General features: G+C 38.1%; 1 protein-coding gene across 5 annotated transcripts in view; it reads left to right on the forward strand.

The window, feature by feature from the left end:
- RBM33 (RNA binding motif protein 33) overlaps nt 1-15186 on the forward strand; it is a 101956-nt gene that overhangs the window by 28059 nt on the left and 58711 nt on the right. For 4 of the 5 annotated variants that reach the window (XM_063182144.1, XM_063182195.1, XM_063182255.1 and 1 more), the window contains exons 7-10: nt 1762-1933; nt 6709-6914; nt 8872-9028; nt 14197-14255. In XM_063182144.1, the coding sequence (XP_063038214.1) occupies nt 1762-1933; nt 6709-6914; nt 8872-9028; nt 14197-14255 (594 nt within the window). Of the gene's footprint in view, nt 1-1761; nt 1934-6708; nt 6915-8724; nt 9029-14196; nt 14256-15186 lie in introns of all 5 variants that reach the window. The other variant, XM_063182080.1, reaches the window with a different exon arrangement.

A 15186-nucleotide genomic window follows, 5' to 3' on the forward strand; every position in this document is an offset into this window, starting at 1 on the left:
AAAATGCCAGCCCTGTCTTTCTCTTGGTGTTGTTTGTTTTCATTAAACCATGTTAGCATCTCTTTCCTTGCTAACATCCCTCCTCTGTTCCGCCAGTATCAAATGCTTGCCCTCAAAGGTGTTCTGATTATATGTGGATATGTTAATTAGACCAGTTGTGCTCAGTTGGGTTTGCTTTTGAGGTTTGGATTTCTTTCAGTCTTGTTGAAGGTGTTTTTTTCCTCCTGCTTTCCCTGTTGTTTTTACCTGGCTTTTTTTTTTTTTTTTTTAATATGATTAAGTTTTTATACCAAAATAAATATATTTGTAACATGAAAGCCTTAAAATCTTTTGTAAAATTTGACTGTTCTCTTAGTTGTATCTTAAAGCAGTTTTGTGAGGTCAGGAAATGGAGGGCTTAAAAGTTTGTCTGGAATGGATAAAATGGGATCAGTAGCCCATTAAAGCCCTGTAATTAAGTATGCAGATCATTTATTCACCAGACCAAAGCTGGAGTAGCTTTGAGCTTGAGTTCATCAGGTTTGCTGTCTTTTAAAGCAGAAACTGTTTTGCCAGGTCACCCTGTCTCTGATCTTGCTTCACACATTTTTATTTTGGTTATGGATGCAGTTAGGTTGCTGGATAGGGAAATTTGCAATCTCTTGCACAATTATGCTATTAATTCTTTCTTGATTTGTGATTTAATATCTGTCCACCTGACTGTCACACTTGCTGTGCCTTTCTCATATAAATTTCTGCACTGATCTGGTTAATTAGAAGATTAAACCATTTTTACATGTTAGATTTGGCTCATTTCTTAACTGTCCTCAAGCAGCATTAAATTTATGATGTATTTAGTGGCTTTGCATAGAATTAAAATGCATGTGCATTTTAATTTAACAGGCTCTAAGAAAGGAACAAGTAGGCTTGTACAAGAAATAATCAAATACCACATAATCAAGTAACCAAAAATTTTTATGGAGAATCACATGATATTAGAACACTTCTAATGCTGTAGAAATCCAGTATAACTTGTGTAACACTCTGGACATTTTCATCAGGTCTACATGTGAAAATGGAATCTTTTTCTAAGTTTCTATTCATTTGAAGGAGAGGGATCCATTTTCATGTGGAACATTGTTTTATTTAAATAAATGTCTAGAGAGAACTGGAAAGTAAATTCCAGAAGCATTCCAATAGCATCCAGAATATAAATTTGGTATTTCCAGTTTTATCCAATCTTATTCTTATTCTCCCATCCAGTACTGAATTGAAACTGGGAGGTATTTGAGGAGCAAGGTAAAGGCATACATACCTAGAGGAATGGGATTGAGATACAAGGTTATCTTGTTTGGTTAGGTTTTTTTAACAGCATGGTACTGACAGTTGTTAAAAGATGAAAAAAAATGGATTTTACTGTTCTGTTATTTGAATCTGGTAGTAACCAAAGTTTACATCATAGTCAATTCAGTGATAAAAATCTGTGTGCAGAAGTACCTACTAATCAGATGGAGGTTCTAACTGGAGTTTCAATAATCCCTTAAATATTACAGCAAATTTATTTTCTAAATGTGTTTTACTTTATTATTTATCATATAGTACATATATTTTTATTTAAAAAAAATCACCAGCTCTTAAATGTTCCCTGAATTATAATGAACACAATGTATAATGCCAGAAAAATTTGTAGAAAGGGGCTTTTAAAGAAAGCTTGCTTTTGATACTGTTTATAAGAGACTTGTTTTTTTGAGGCTACATGTCCTCTGGTTTTTTGTGATTTAGGCAGCTATTGGGTCTCTGGAACTTCAAGAAGAAACAAAAGAAGAGTCTGATGAGGAGGAGGATGATGATGAAGAGTCCGGACGATTACGTTTCAAAACCGAACGGAAAGAAGGAACCATCATCAGGCTCTCAGATGTGACAAGAGAAAGGAGGAACATTCCAGAAACTTTGGGTGAGGCTTTGTGGCAATGGATTGTTTTGCAGAGCTGTAATGAGTGGTAGTAAAGGCAAAGGGTGTTTAAGCTCAGGTGCATTCCAAATATATTTGCAACCATGAGACCACATTTCTACAAACCACACAGAGACTGTATCTTGTTTATACAAAAGGTGTTGGTGGCTTGACAAAACAGAAAATTTAAAAACAAGAGTGCACTGGAATAACTAAATTTCTGCACATAATTACAAGATAAAGGACAATTGCATTTGTTTTCATCTGTCTGTGGATTTAGTTTAATATAAAAACAAGACCAGCCAGTAAGGAGAAAACCTTATAGTGGAGCATGACTGTTAAGGGAACAGTGATTTGAATTAGACTTCCAAATGTAATTCTTAATAATCTGGGATGTAGCTCTGAGATAGAAGGAAAAGATGAGTGCACATGTGGATGATTCTATAAAGAGGTTTTTAAACTAATGTTTGGCAAAACCACAATATTGCTGTTGTGAAATGGTTTCTATCCATATACTAGTTTTTCTTAATGATTTGTTGATAGAGACCAGATAACTGACCATGTAGTAGAAGGTTAAACCACAAAAATTCTGTTTGCAGATATAAATATCTGCTTCCTTTTAAGATTATAGAGCAAATTTTTACAGCTGCTATGGTTTAAAAATGAAATTTCATTGCAGACCTACATCTCCTTACTCTAAAATATGAACATAGTTCAGAAAACACTTAAAGAGGAATTAACATTTCAGTTGAAGTTACAAACGTAATTTCCATCCTGTCACATTTTGGTGACCTTTTGTGACAGCTTGTCTCTATTGGAGGAGTGCATTCTTACTTACTGATTAAAGATGTCATTTGAAACCATTTTATTACCAGCAATAGTGAAATTAATCTTGACACTTAGAGACACTGGAAAAATAATTGCTGATTCACTGCATTAACTGTGTGTGAGAACTGTACAGTCAAGATGAGACCAAGTGTGTGCTGGTAAAAAAGATGTAAAGATACAGTGTTCTCAGTAATGTAGCTAAGATCTTTCCTAAACAATTCTTCATCCAAGATAATGTAAAGAATGGATTTTCAAAGTTCAGAAGAGGGGTATTGTAGGACAGCTGTGCAATTGATTTCTGGCAATACCAAGTTTGTCACCTTTGATAAGAAGTACATTATCTTCTTTCAGTGCCTGTACATGAAGCCTTCTCAGAGTGGGAATAGTAATTATTCTCTGGATGTAATCAGATCTTAAAGAATGTGAAGAGTAAAAATGTCTTTGGTATTACCAAATTAAAGTATTCCCTTTCTATCTAATCAAAAATACACAACTCAAACCCTTAGACTTCTGCAGAACCAATTGCAAAGTGCTAACAAAGGTCACTTTGGATGTGGCAGTACTTCTTGTTATGCCCTGCTTAGCTGGCTTATGTTCACTGTGATGCCTCATGTCTGAGATTTCAGGCAGGCCTGGGAAGTTGAAGTGTTCTAAATTTGTCCAGTTGCTCTGTGTCCAGAAGCATAGAGTGTAATCAGTTTGCAGATCTGGATGATGAGGAGAAATGACAACATACTGCATATATATGTAAATGAATTTGTATTTGTAGTTGTGCACGAGTTCTTAGCCAGGGAGGAGCTGTGTTCATATGAATGAACACCTGGCTGTGCTTGGAAGAGCCCAGGGAGGGAAGGAGAATCTCTTCTTCCTTTGCTCATCCCCTCTTTTCTTGAGCAGTCTGAGGCTGCTTTCAGGGAAGCAGGGACTGTTTCTGTTGCTTCCCTCCTTGCAAAACCATCTCCCGTGCCTTCTCCTCTGCTTGATCTGTGTGTGGGACACAGTGCTCTCAAATTCAATATGCAGCCCCCTCATAATAGAGCTGATGATATTTTGATGTGTGGTGGGTGATGTGTAGCTACATGCAGCACTTGAGGTGCTCATGGCATCAGTCTTAACTTCTGCAAGTGGGTTCTGAACCTGCACTTATGTGTCTAAGCAGTGGCATGTTGTGGAGGAAATATACTTGATGTTGATGTAATCGTCTTGTTTTTAAAATGCAGTTTTTATGTTGTACTTCTGTGGTCATAGGTGTAGTATGTATGTGAATTTTTGTGTGGTTTTGTTTGGGATTTTTTTCCAAAGTTGGTCCCTACTCTGGCTGAAAAACTGGAAGTTTGGACTGTGCCTTTAAGGACAAGGCCTTAAAAAATTGAGAAATTTTGTGTAAAGTGAGGAGGAAAACAATTTATGTATTTTAAAGAGAGTGATTCTGCACATCCAAGATTGACAGACTTGACTTTGCATGGATGCTGTCATTCCCTCCCCAAGCTTTATCAGCACAGTGCTCTGAAGTAATTTTGTTGGGAGCAGCCCATCCTTGTTTCTATTCAGTGTCCTTCAGTGTGTGCTCAAGAGGCTGAGAGACTTGGCCATAATTTTGATTTTTAGGAAGCTTAGCTCTGTTCCCAGGTTCATTAAAAATTGCCTTCCTCACATATGATCAAAGTTATTTAATAGGAACTTCACCATCATTGGTAGGTACTTGTTGCAATGACTGAACTTTATTTTCCAGACTCTAGTGCTGAGTTCAGGGTTGTAGTGTGGAAGATGTCAGAGAAATTGCCCTCCCTGTCCTCTTCCTGGGAAAACAAAACATCTGTCCAAGCAGCAGAACGCTCAGGATGCCCTGCAGGACTTGGATCATTTCTGGATGAGGGATAGAGACACTCTTTTGCAGCATAGTGGCACTATTTTCCCTCTTGAATGTATGGAGAGTAGGGGTCTGTCTTTCAGGCGGGTCAGGTCAAAGCCCACATTTGCCCTTCAGTGTTTGTGGGTTTCTGAAGAAACACAACTTGATTCAGGTGTGGAGAGGAAGAAGACTTGACATAAGAGCTAGATAGTTTTTCCTACCTAACCAGCATTTTTGATCCCTGGCAGCCAGAAATGGCTATGGCAGTTGGGTTACTTGCATCTAATGTTTTTAATTGCTTTGGGCAAGAGTACATTTCTCTTAATTTTTGTTAGAAATGGACACTTCATACTAAGACTTGAGGGACTGTGATTTCTTCCCTCATTGTAAGCATTGTGTAAAATTTTCCTGATAAAGCCTGACTGTCTTGGGCTCTACTGTGCCTTGAGGGCAAAGGTAGCATTTCATAAGAGTATTTGTTAAGGCTTTATGCCATTCAGTTGTGGTGTCAGAGTGGAGAGAAAAGGAGGTAGAGAAACTTCTCATCACCAATGTCCAAAAATAAAATAGGAAACCCGGGCAGATCCTGGGCTTTTAGAAGTCTGTCATGTTTGCTGTGTTCTTACAGGCCATCAGCAAGTTCAGAACTTTTTAAAAATTGAAAAGCTCCTGCTTTGTGGAGGTGCTAAATACTTCTGAAAACTGGGACATGCAAATTGACAGTCTTTACAGCTCAGTCATGCAGATAGTTTTTGTAGCAAAGTAAGAACAACTGCCGCAGAGGGAATGCTCAGTGCTCACCCTTTTCTGCCCTTCTGTCAATCCTCAACTTCAAAGACTAACAGAGATTACTTATGAAGATGTTAAAGATGGAGGTGGGTTAAGTAGCTTTGGCCTTTAGACTCACAAGAAATTGTTAGTTTTCTAATTGATTTAGTTATGTATTCTTGGGAGAGGATATCTCATGGTGTGGAGACAGTTGTAATGTCTCCTGCCAGATACTAATTACTGTAATTCTGATATTATGGCCACTGTGTGTAGTATTGACAAGTAAATACCATATTAATTCAAAATATGCTTTTATTTGTCACGAGTGTGTTTGTTTTTAGTAGTTTAATTTTGCTGTGTTAGAGGCAGAAATCCATATTAGGGTTAACAAAGGATCTGACTAGCACATGGCAAAAGATTCAGCTGCATGTTTGAGTTAAAGTTTATTACCCCTTGTAAGTGATTGAAACCTGGTGAGTGGTTCTGCTTATACTTTCATGGTATGTTTTCTGAAGTCTGTTGTAGACCTTTTCTGTATTTTCAAGTGATTTCGTTACCTGGGTCTATTACTGCATCATTTTAATGTTGTCAGCGCTATCCAAGGCTTCAAGCAAATTTGTCATCTTTGCTAAGTACCATGTGTTTTCTGGTGTTTACTCAACACAGCCAACCCAATGATGTGAGTTGGCTGGGTGTTACCAGCAGCCATGTGTTTGGCTTGAGCTAAGCACAGATTTTAATGTGTGCTCTCTCTTCAGTGGAATTACCACTTGTGAAGTACAGTTGGTTCTTAAACCACATACAGTAAAACAAAAATTTAGTTATGTACTTGAAACATTTCAGCAAGCAGGATGTCCTTCTTTGGAGTAGGCCAATGTGCAGAAGAGTGGTGCATAAAATCTGTTTATATGGAATACTCAGCAGATCCTTTACTGTAAAGTTTACTGCAGGTTCATTGTCTTTCCTGACATTTGCAGATAAGTGAGATGTTAAAGATAATACTTTGAGGGGAGCCACAGCCTTCTCTTAGAGCAGAAGACAGACTTCAATACCATCTTGAAAAAGAAAACAACCAAACCTTTTTGTTCATGTTTGTTTCATTTATCTGCTGCTTTTTGCCTGCGCAGAAGACAGAAGTATCTGTGCTTTTCCCTTTTAAAGATGTTTTAACAAAATGTTAACATGCCACCTAAAGGAGATCAAAGTGCCTACAAATTTTGTTAGTTGCAGGGATTCTTCTGTAGTTCTAGCAGTGTTTTATTTGTCATTGTGTTTTCCGCCTTTTCAGCACGAAGCTAAAATAATTTTCCCCATTTTTGTGTCTCGACAGAGCTTTCTGCAGAAGCCCAGGCAGCCCTACGTGAGTTTGAAGAGAGGGAGAGGCAGCTCAAGCAGGGGCGGTACGGCTCCAGGAGAGGAGGGAGAAGAGGAGGCTCAGTCATGTGCCATGGAATGGGAGACCAAAGGAGAGACAATAATGACAGGGGAAGAATGAAGGATCACAGGCCTGCACTGCTGCCAAACCAGCCATCAATGGTACCTTTCAATCCTTAGTATTCTTTGAGCATCCTTGCAGGAAGTTGTAGAGAAATGTATTTTAAATCATGAATCTTTGCAAAGATGGGATATATGTTCCAATGTAGACCTTCTGCTCTTTCTGGGCACTCTTAGGCAGTGTGGGCTTTGTGTGATGTGATGATTGCAAAGTATGTGCTCAGTCCTGTTACTGGCTTCACCTTGAGCAATCTCAAGACCTCCAAATGAAAAGTGCATTTTGACTGATGAGTCACAGTCAGACTTAACTGCTGGTTTGCATGAGGATGGAGGAAAAACTGAATTCCTCTGAAAAGTCTACATGCAACATGGAAACATGTTCAATCCTCCATTATTTATAATAATGTAGTTTAAAAAATATGATTTTGTAAAATGCTTCTTGGCTTCTGTCAAGGTAATGTTTTTGCTGATACTTCTTTAAAAAGTCTGTTTGCCTATAAGCTCTGCTACTATGGAGGTAAATAAAAGCTGAGGACAGTAATCAGCACTTCATTACTAGATAATTTACTATTTCGGGATTTCAAATGAAATTTAGCTTTGTTGCTCTTTTCTATTTCTCTGCTGTGCTTTGTATCACAATATTAAGACTTTACTTTTCCCATCAAAAAAAACCTTATGAAAACCAAAACCATCTCCAGCAAGTGATCAAGAGGTCATCACTTATTTTTGTTCACTGTCATAAAATATACTGGAAGCTGAGATTGTAGAACAAAGTCTTTATATATCTTTGCAGGACAAGGTCATCTGTGTTAAACAAAGGTGATTTTTTCCAACAGCAGTAAGTAGGTGCTGGTCACTGGCAGGAGTCAGTGGATATTCAGTGCTTGAGAGCCCTGCATTAGTAAATTTTGTGCTTTTCAAGCAGTGAAGGTTGAATATTTTTTTCTGTTTTGCTGCAGTCATTGCAAGCTATTTTGATTTTAAATGTAAATACTTTTGTGTTCATCACAGTGTCTTTTTGTGCATACTGTGTAGCTGCTTTGCTTTATGTACAGTGAAAGAAACAAGAAAGTCTGTCGCACCTTGGTTGCTAAAAGGTTGCCTCCTTGGGCCTCTTCTTGCAATGCCTCTTGGAAGTTGCTGATCTAGGACAGAGATCTAGTAACAGTGACTTGAGGGGCAGAAGGATGTCTCTGAGAAGAGACACTATTTTTTTTATTAGCACTGATTTTGGCCATTTTTTTCTAGGAGTTGAGCAGCAAGAGACTTTCTTCTGTGTTTGGAAGGAGACCTTTGAAATATATCTTCAAATGAGTTTTTTCTTCAAGCAGTATGGTTAGGTGTGCTGCACTGATATTGAAGAGTAGTTGAATTTGTGCTGCACTGATACCTGAATTTGTATTTTGACTTCTGTTGCTAGTGCTAGGTCTGTTATCTGAGGGAGGCTCTTGTATACATGAGAGAAGAGGTAGTGGATTTGTTTTGGTACTAGGACTCAGATTTCTAGTGATCTCCACATAAACCTTATTGCAGTTAATAACACTGACCTGTGCAGAGCCCTGACTACATATGAAACCAGACAGTTTCACTGTTAAAAATGAGTGAATGTGTCTGCATTCCCTATGCTTCTTTGCTCTTTGTTGCTTTCTTCTTCACTTGAATGTTTTTGATTGCTCCTTTGCTTTCCTGTGCTGATGGTTTATGGTGGATCCAGTTGATTTTAGGGAAAAGAATTTTTTCTGTTCATAATTGGCCTTAATTGTTCTCCAGAGATGTCTTGGTTTTGTGCTCATTTATGTCAGGATATTTTGACTTTAAAGCCTAGTGACTCTGTTCTTTTGTCTGACTTTAGACTCACTCACAGAGGTTAATTCCAACACACCAGCAACCTGTTATGAGTCTGTTCCAGCAGCAACAGCAGCAGCAACACCAACAACAACAGCAACAGCAGCAACAACAGCAGCAGCAGCAACAGTTACAATCTCTGCTTCCTTTACAGCATCAGCATCATTCTTCTCCTCCTCCAGGGCTACATATGCCCCCTCAGATAGAAACACCTCGAATAATGATGACTCCCCCTCCAGTGACCCCCCAGCAGCCGAAGAACATCCACATCAATCCGCATTTCAAGGGGACCGTGGTGACGCCCGTACAAGGTGAGATCTCTGAACACCTTGCCAGTCATGCAAGCGTGACTCAGCTCATTCTTTGCCAGAGATGGAACAATTTGTTTGTTTATCACTTCATGGAAATGTGCTTCGGGCTGCTGGGTTTTTTTTCTTGAAGCTTGAAACAAATGTTTTGCCTGAAGTAAGACATAATGTTGTTGGACTGTGGCCAGCTGAACAAGCAAAGCCTTTTCAGCTTTTACCATGTTTGCTGTTCTGATGTAAAGCCTGAGAAGAGCAGGAAAAATGGAAACTGAAAAGAGAATGTGCTTCTCAAAAAACAATAAATGTCATTTTTCAAAACTAGGAAAGTACTATAATTTGTGAATTTCCGAGGACAATCTACCTGTTTTGGTGAGAGGGTACTGAGGCACTCCTTGCCATGTAATTGCTCTGTGAAAGATACCAGTTGCTGTCCTTTCTTGACAAGATACATGCCCTCAATTCTCCTTTCACAGAAGCACATCTGTAATTGTTTTGATTTGCAAATACTGTTTTCTCTAAGTTAACACAAGCATTTGAGCTACATTTCTTAGGGTAGCTCTCAGCAAAGCTGTTCATACTGCTGCTTATTTAGGAAGTGTTTAATCCCAAAGAGGGTTAAAAAAAGATACCTGCATAGCTCTGATTTCTGATTATGTTGGGACAAGACAGCCTAAAAAAATACATCAATATTTATACATATTCGCCATTAGATTTTCTGTATTTTCCCCCCTTCACATCAGCAGAACTCCAAGCCAGTGCTATCTTTGCTTCATTGATTTGACCAATGAAAAGCAGGAATTTGGCAGGGTAGAATATTGCCAGAGTATAGAGGTCTGTTTTGCTGCTCACATATGGCTTTGTCAGAGTTTATTTTGCTTTTCCCTGTGGTGCTTCCCACAAAATTATGCATCAGGACAGATTATCTGGAAACACTCCAAAAAAATCTTTACTTGTGGATTTGTACCTTCTGTGCATTTTTCTAGCACTACCAAAGTAAGTTACTGTTTTATGAGAAGCAAAAATTGCTTTTAGACTATTCTATGTCTTTTCTCTGTCCCTGTGAAACAGTACCAGATCTTTTCTAACTAGGTAAGCAATAATGTGATCATAATCCTGGGAATGGCTACTGAGAGTTTGTGCTTTTGCCTAATGTCAGAAGTATCTTAATGTGTTTTCTTCCCTTTGTCTGAGGAGTCTTTTTTCACATTGCTGGGCAGCTTCAGGCTCTTCTCAGCTTTGCCACTATGTCTGTGGCACTGTGGCTGTTGCAGGTCTCTTGCTTGATCTTGTTCAGTTTTTCAATCTTTATGCACATCCTTATTTCCAGAAAGTTGTGTACCTCCTGCAGGTTAGGAGATCTTCAGTATTGGATTTGTAAAAGGAAAGGTGTTCTTGGGTTTTTAACATCTTACATCTGCTGACTTTATGTGCACATTCATTTCTTGGCTTGTAGAAGCTCAGGTGCTCTCTTAGACTGAGCTGCCCTGCAGAGTGAGTTGAGATTGTTGAATGGTGTTAAAAGCTGCATTCAGCAAGGACATTCTTTGCTGTGTGTATTGATGGCAGCTGCTTCATATGAAATCCCTTTGTGCCATTCATTTTACTGAAAGAGTCCTTGGCAAGACTACTGAGTTTTTCTGCTAATAGGTGTGCAGCATACTATTAAATATGATCTTTTAAGTCACTGTAGAAATTTCATCTTCTTGATTAGAGAGCATGTACTGGAAGTTGAGTCTCCTGCAGTGACTGAGAGTAGTGGCCACCTCAGTCTTAATCTGTAGCAGTACAGTTATGTCACATGAAAGTAAACACTTGCACACGTAAGGAAAATGTGAAAATGTGTTGGAAATTAGGAGCTTTCTGTAGATAAATGAATGTAATTCTAACATCTTCAATGGTTTTTGCATATTAAGGTGAATTTTAAAGCAGTCACTGCAGTCAAGTGGTAGATAGAAATTCCAGTGTAGGAAGTGCTGTTCCAAGCTTCCTCTTAAAAAATCTTCCTTTAATCCATCTGCTTGAAGCTCCAGTAGGCAGAGACTGGTGGTTGGCAGCAAAAGGATATGTTCCACTTGCAGCCTCATTTCTTTCAGGGTAATGGGAAGGATGAAAGATCAGATTGACTTTGTGTTCTTGATGATGTCCTGCCCCTTGTTGGCTGAACATATTTCCAGATACATGAGGGGCTTTACACATTAGAGAATGTAGTCAGATAGGTGCAGAGTTTATTGGGATTCTCTTGTTGAAAATGTGATGCCTGGAAGCTAAAAATGCCATGTCTAGAAGTGCATGATATGCACACTTAGGTTCTGGTAATTTTAATGGTGTGCTGTCATGTTTTAGTGTAGACTGGCATTTTTTCCTCTCTAATTTTATGGCAGGATAAAGCTCACACGCTTCTAATTGTCAGCATCAGGAACTTTTCCTAAGTGCAGATCATAGAAATACACTTTTTAAACATCTTTTTGGTTTGAGTAAGTCTTGAAATGCTTAGAGTGTATCAATATTTTCTAAAATAGACTCAAACCTCCTGTAAATTGCTACAAAATTTTCATGTGAATAAAAAACCATCTATAAGAGCTCTTACTAGACAGCCACTTCAGCCTGAAAAGGAGCAGAAACACTGTTGAGGAATCCTATCATAGGCCTATTCCTTTGATGTTTCAAAGGCAAATCTCTTTACAGTGGCCACTATCTCCCTGCCCAGCCTTGAATCCTGATTTGAAAAAACCAGTAACTTTCAAGTCAGTTTTGTTTCAAATGGATTGCTGCTATTTTTTGTCTTTGAAGTTTCATAAATGATTAAGGAGTTGGACTATCAAACCCCTAAAAGATGAGGCTCTGTGGATACCTGCTGCAGGTACTATGCAGTTGGTGTTCAGCTGTGCCTCCTGTGGCATTTGAATCCCATATCTATTATTGTCTTGTCTCGTATCTTTTTTTTTGTGTCCTATTCTGCAAATTATTTTTGAGTTGTAGGTAGTGATTTTTGCTGAATGTGTGTCCAAACTTGAGTATGATCCATTTATTAGTGAGGACAGTTGTACATAGATGCACTGTGAAGTACTGATTTAACCTGTGATAATAGATGTTGCATTTTTCCCCTTAAATGTTTATACCACCAGTAACTATTTCAGGGATCCTGTGGTGCTGCCAGAATTGACATGAACTAATGAGCAGTTTATGGCAGCTCACTATGCCATTTACCTTTTGAAAACTGTTTGGTGTCTTGGGAACAATCACGTTGTAATTCTCCTGAATAATCAGTGTGGGAATTGCTTCTTCATCTTTTACAGTATAGTGTTGGAATTTATAGCAAGAAGCAATTTAATCTTCTTAAAATAGTGTCTTACAACATGCTGTGTATTATTTTTGAAACATACTTTTCACACCTGTGGAGTATTTGACATCTAGTACATGAGGGCTTGAGACTTCTTTGCTGCTTAAGCAAGTGTCCAAGGATTGAAAGGGCACAGAGTTTGAGCTACTATCTTTCATGAGAATTAAATTAATTTGTTGAAAATATATAAATATGTGAATTTCTGTGCTACTGCTGGAGGCAGGATACTGAAATAGACTCTAGTTCAGTTGACATTTCTCTACATTTCCCACCTTATGCCATTTTTCTCAGTGCCTCTTTGACCTGTAATACCTGAACTATTTTAGGACTAGGTCTGTCAAGAGCATCTTACCAATTTTTTTCTGTGTGGCCATGGCTGTTTGATACCAACAGATGTTCATTAGAAGCCAGGATGAAACTCTTGCAGTCATTTTCTGGTGTAATGTGATACAAAGCTTGCACACAGTCCTCCCATGCTGAAAGACTGCTGCAATTAGTTTACCCCATCAGTCTCTGAACCAGCAAACCACAAGTACTTAATGAACGTGGATGGAAGCCAGACATGGCCATGAACTGAAAAAAAAAAACCACTAATGCATTAGTTCTTGTGCCTTGGTTACCAAGGGAAAAGGGATTTTTGAGGCATCTTAGCCAGCTCTATGTTGGGAAATGCACCCAACTTCTCTCTCAAACTAGAAGCATTTCTTAGTATATTTCCAGCTCTGCAGTGTAACACAGGAGCTGTCTGCAAAGTCAGTGTTTAACCCTGCCTGGGAAATGTTTCCCTCTCACTTTCAGAAGTGCTAAAAACAAACGGGAGAAGAATCTTACTAAAAGCTTTTAGTAAATGAGCAACCACATTGTGTGGTTGGAAATGCTTTATTGAACTTCTCTAGGCCTTTCATTTATTGTGGAAATGTTTGTATTTTTAACCACTTACACAACTGTGAGAGGAAATAAAAAGTCCTCTGGAAAATAGGAAAATTGTTGTTACACTTTGTATTCGAGATTGGAATACAGGCTCAGTTCCCAGGGTGATCCAGCTGTAGCACTTTGTGCATTTTGCCATACCATTAAGTGAATGTTTTGGGAAATAGCTTTTTGTGCCTAGCATTTCAAAGTGCAGTTGTAAGGGCAAATCATCCATGTTAATCCCCCTGAAATACTAGTTTTAGAGGTTATTTTTTCAGGAAAAGGTCTCCTAATTCTTCTTAGTATCTTTGTGCAATCACTGTCTTTCATCTGAGATCAGCAGTTCTGTGATCACAGTTGCACACACACACTACTGTGGTGGCCAGGCCAGACAGACTAAGTAGTTTTTGTGTGCTGTTAATTGCTGCCTGCCTCATTTTACCCTCATGAGCAGTGATTTTTACCAGTTACTGTCTCTCATGTTCATGTTTCTTGTGGTAGTTTGGTGGTGAGACTGGGAGATGCCTTGGAAATGTTGAGTGGCAGGAAGTTGAGAAGGCAAATTAATCATGTATCCTTCTATTGGAAACGTGAAATTATTGTTAGTGTCTCTGTCAGCTTTGTCTAAGGGATGTCTTTGGCTGAATAACTACATCAGTTTGCCTTCCTGCAACAAGGAGCAATTTAATTCTGGAAAAAAGCAGAACTAAATTATGCAAATTAACTAGGAGAATCCTAATTGCCCTGTTGCATGTTGTAGGGGAGGGAACGGTTGCTCAAAGTTAATTGTAGAAACTGTGACATGTGAGAGTAAAAGTAGCAGATTTTAATCATGGCTTTTTATTGCAAATGCTTTTGGAAATAACTACAACAACTGTTAGGTAAAACAAATGGTGTTAAAAGGTGCTTCTTGTTTCAGTGCCCTTGCTGCCAGTTCCTGCCCAGCCAAGACCTGCTGTAGGACCCCAGAGATTTCCTGTGAGTAGCAGCTGTTTCTTCTTCTCTGATATGGATAAGCATACATTTGCAAGGAAATATTAATATAGCAAATAAAAGCTGTTCTAGTGAAATATAATTTTAAGGATTTGTAAATATTGACAATACACTCTGCAGTTGAAAATGTTTGTTAAAAGCTTAAGGTCAATGGATTTTTGAGAGTAGAATTAATTCTGTTTAACTGTAAAATTGTTGAACCAGTCTCTCCAGTGGGAAAGGCATGAATGCATCTTGTCTTAAGGAATATGGGCTTCATTTTATTACTCGACTCTTTCTGTATAAATAGAATCCTTATTTTATTTGATATAATAAAAGGCAATGTGAAATAATCCCTAAGCTTAAAAAGCAGTAATATGTATTTATTGTAAAATGCAGCAGTCATTTTTATCATTACTAAAGGTATTTCAACATCTCATGTTTTTTATGTAAAAAACAGAATTGGCATTGCATGACCTTGCTTTCTTTTATGTTTCTAATTTTGAAAACCAACCAGACACTTAGCTGCTTCACTGGGCTAATTTCACTTCATAATTATTTTAAACTCTATGAATGGAAAGAGTATATGCTTCTAGAACTTTTCTCATAATTTCAATTTTGTTATACTAAATTTCTAGTTGAAGTGATTAGCAGGGTATCAAAATAAGCAAAAGACCTAGGTTGCAATATTACCTAAAGTATTTTCCAGTAAAAACCTGTATATTATACTTCCCAAATATATAAAACACACAAAAAATTTGTTGATGTGTGCAGTGCTGAAGGAGGAAAATAGATGTCTGAACGTCTGTGTGGTATCTCAGGCACAGAGATCAGATGTACTGGAAAGAAGCAAATTTCAGAAACCCTCTGTGACTTTTGATTGCCCAGTGCAGACCTGTTTTTTTTTAATGCAGAATATTTTTCATACATGACTTAT

Source organism: Melospiza melodia, chromosome 1, assembly GCF_035770615.1.
Source record: "Melospiza melodia melodia isolate bMelMel2 chromosome 1, bMelMel2.pri, whole genome shotgun sequence".
NCBI lineage: Eukaryota > Metazoa > Chordata > Aves > Passeriformes > Passerellidae > Melospiza > Melospiza melodia.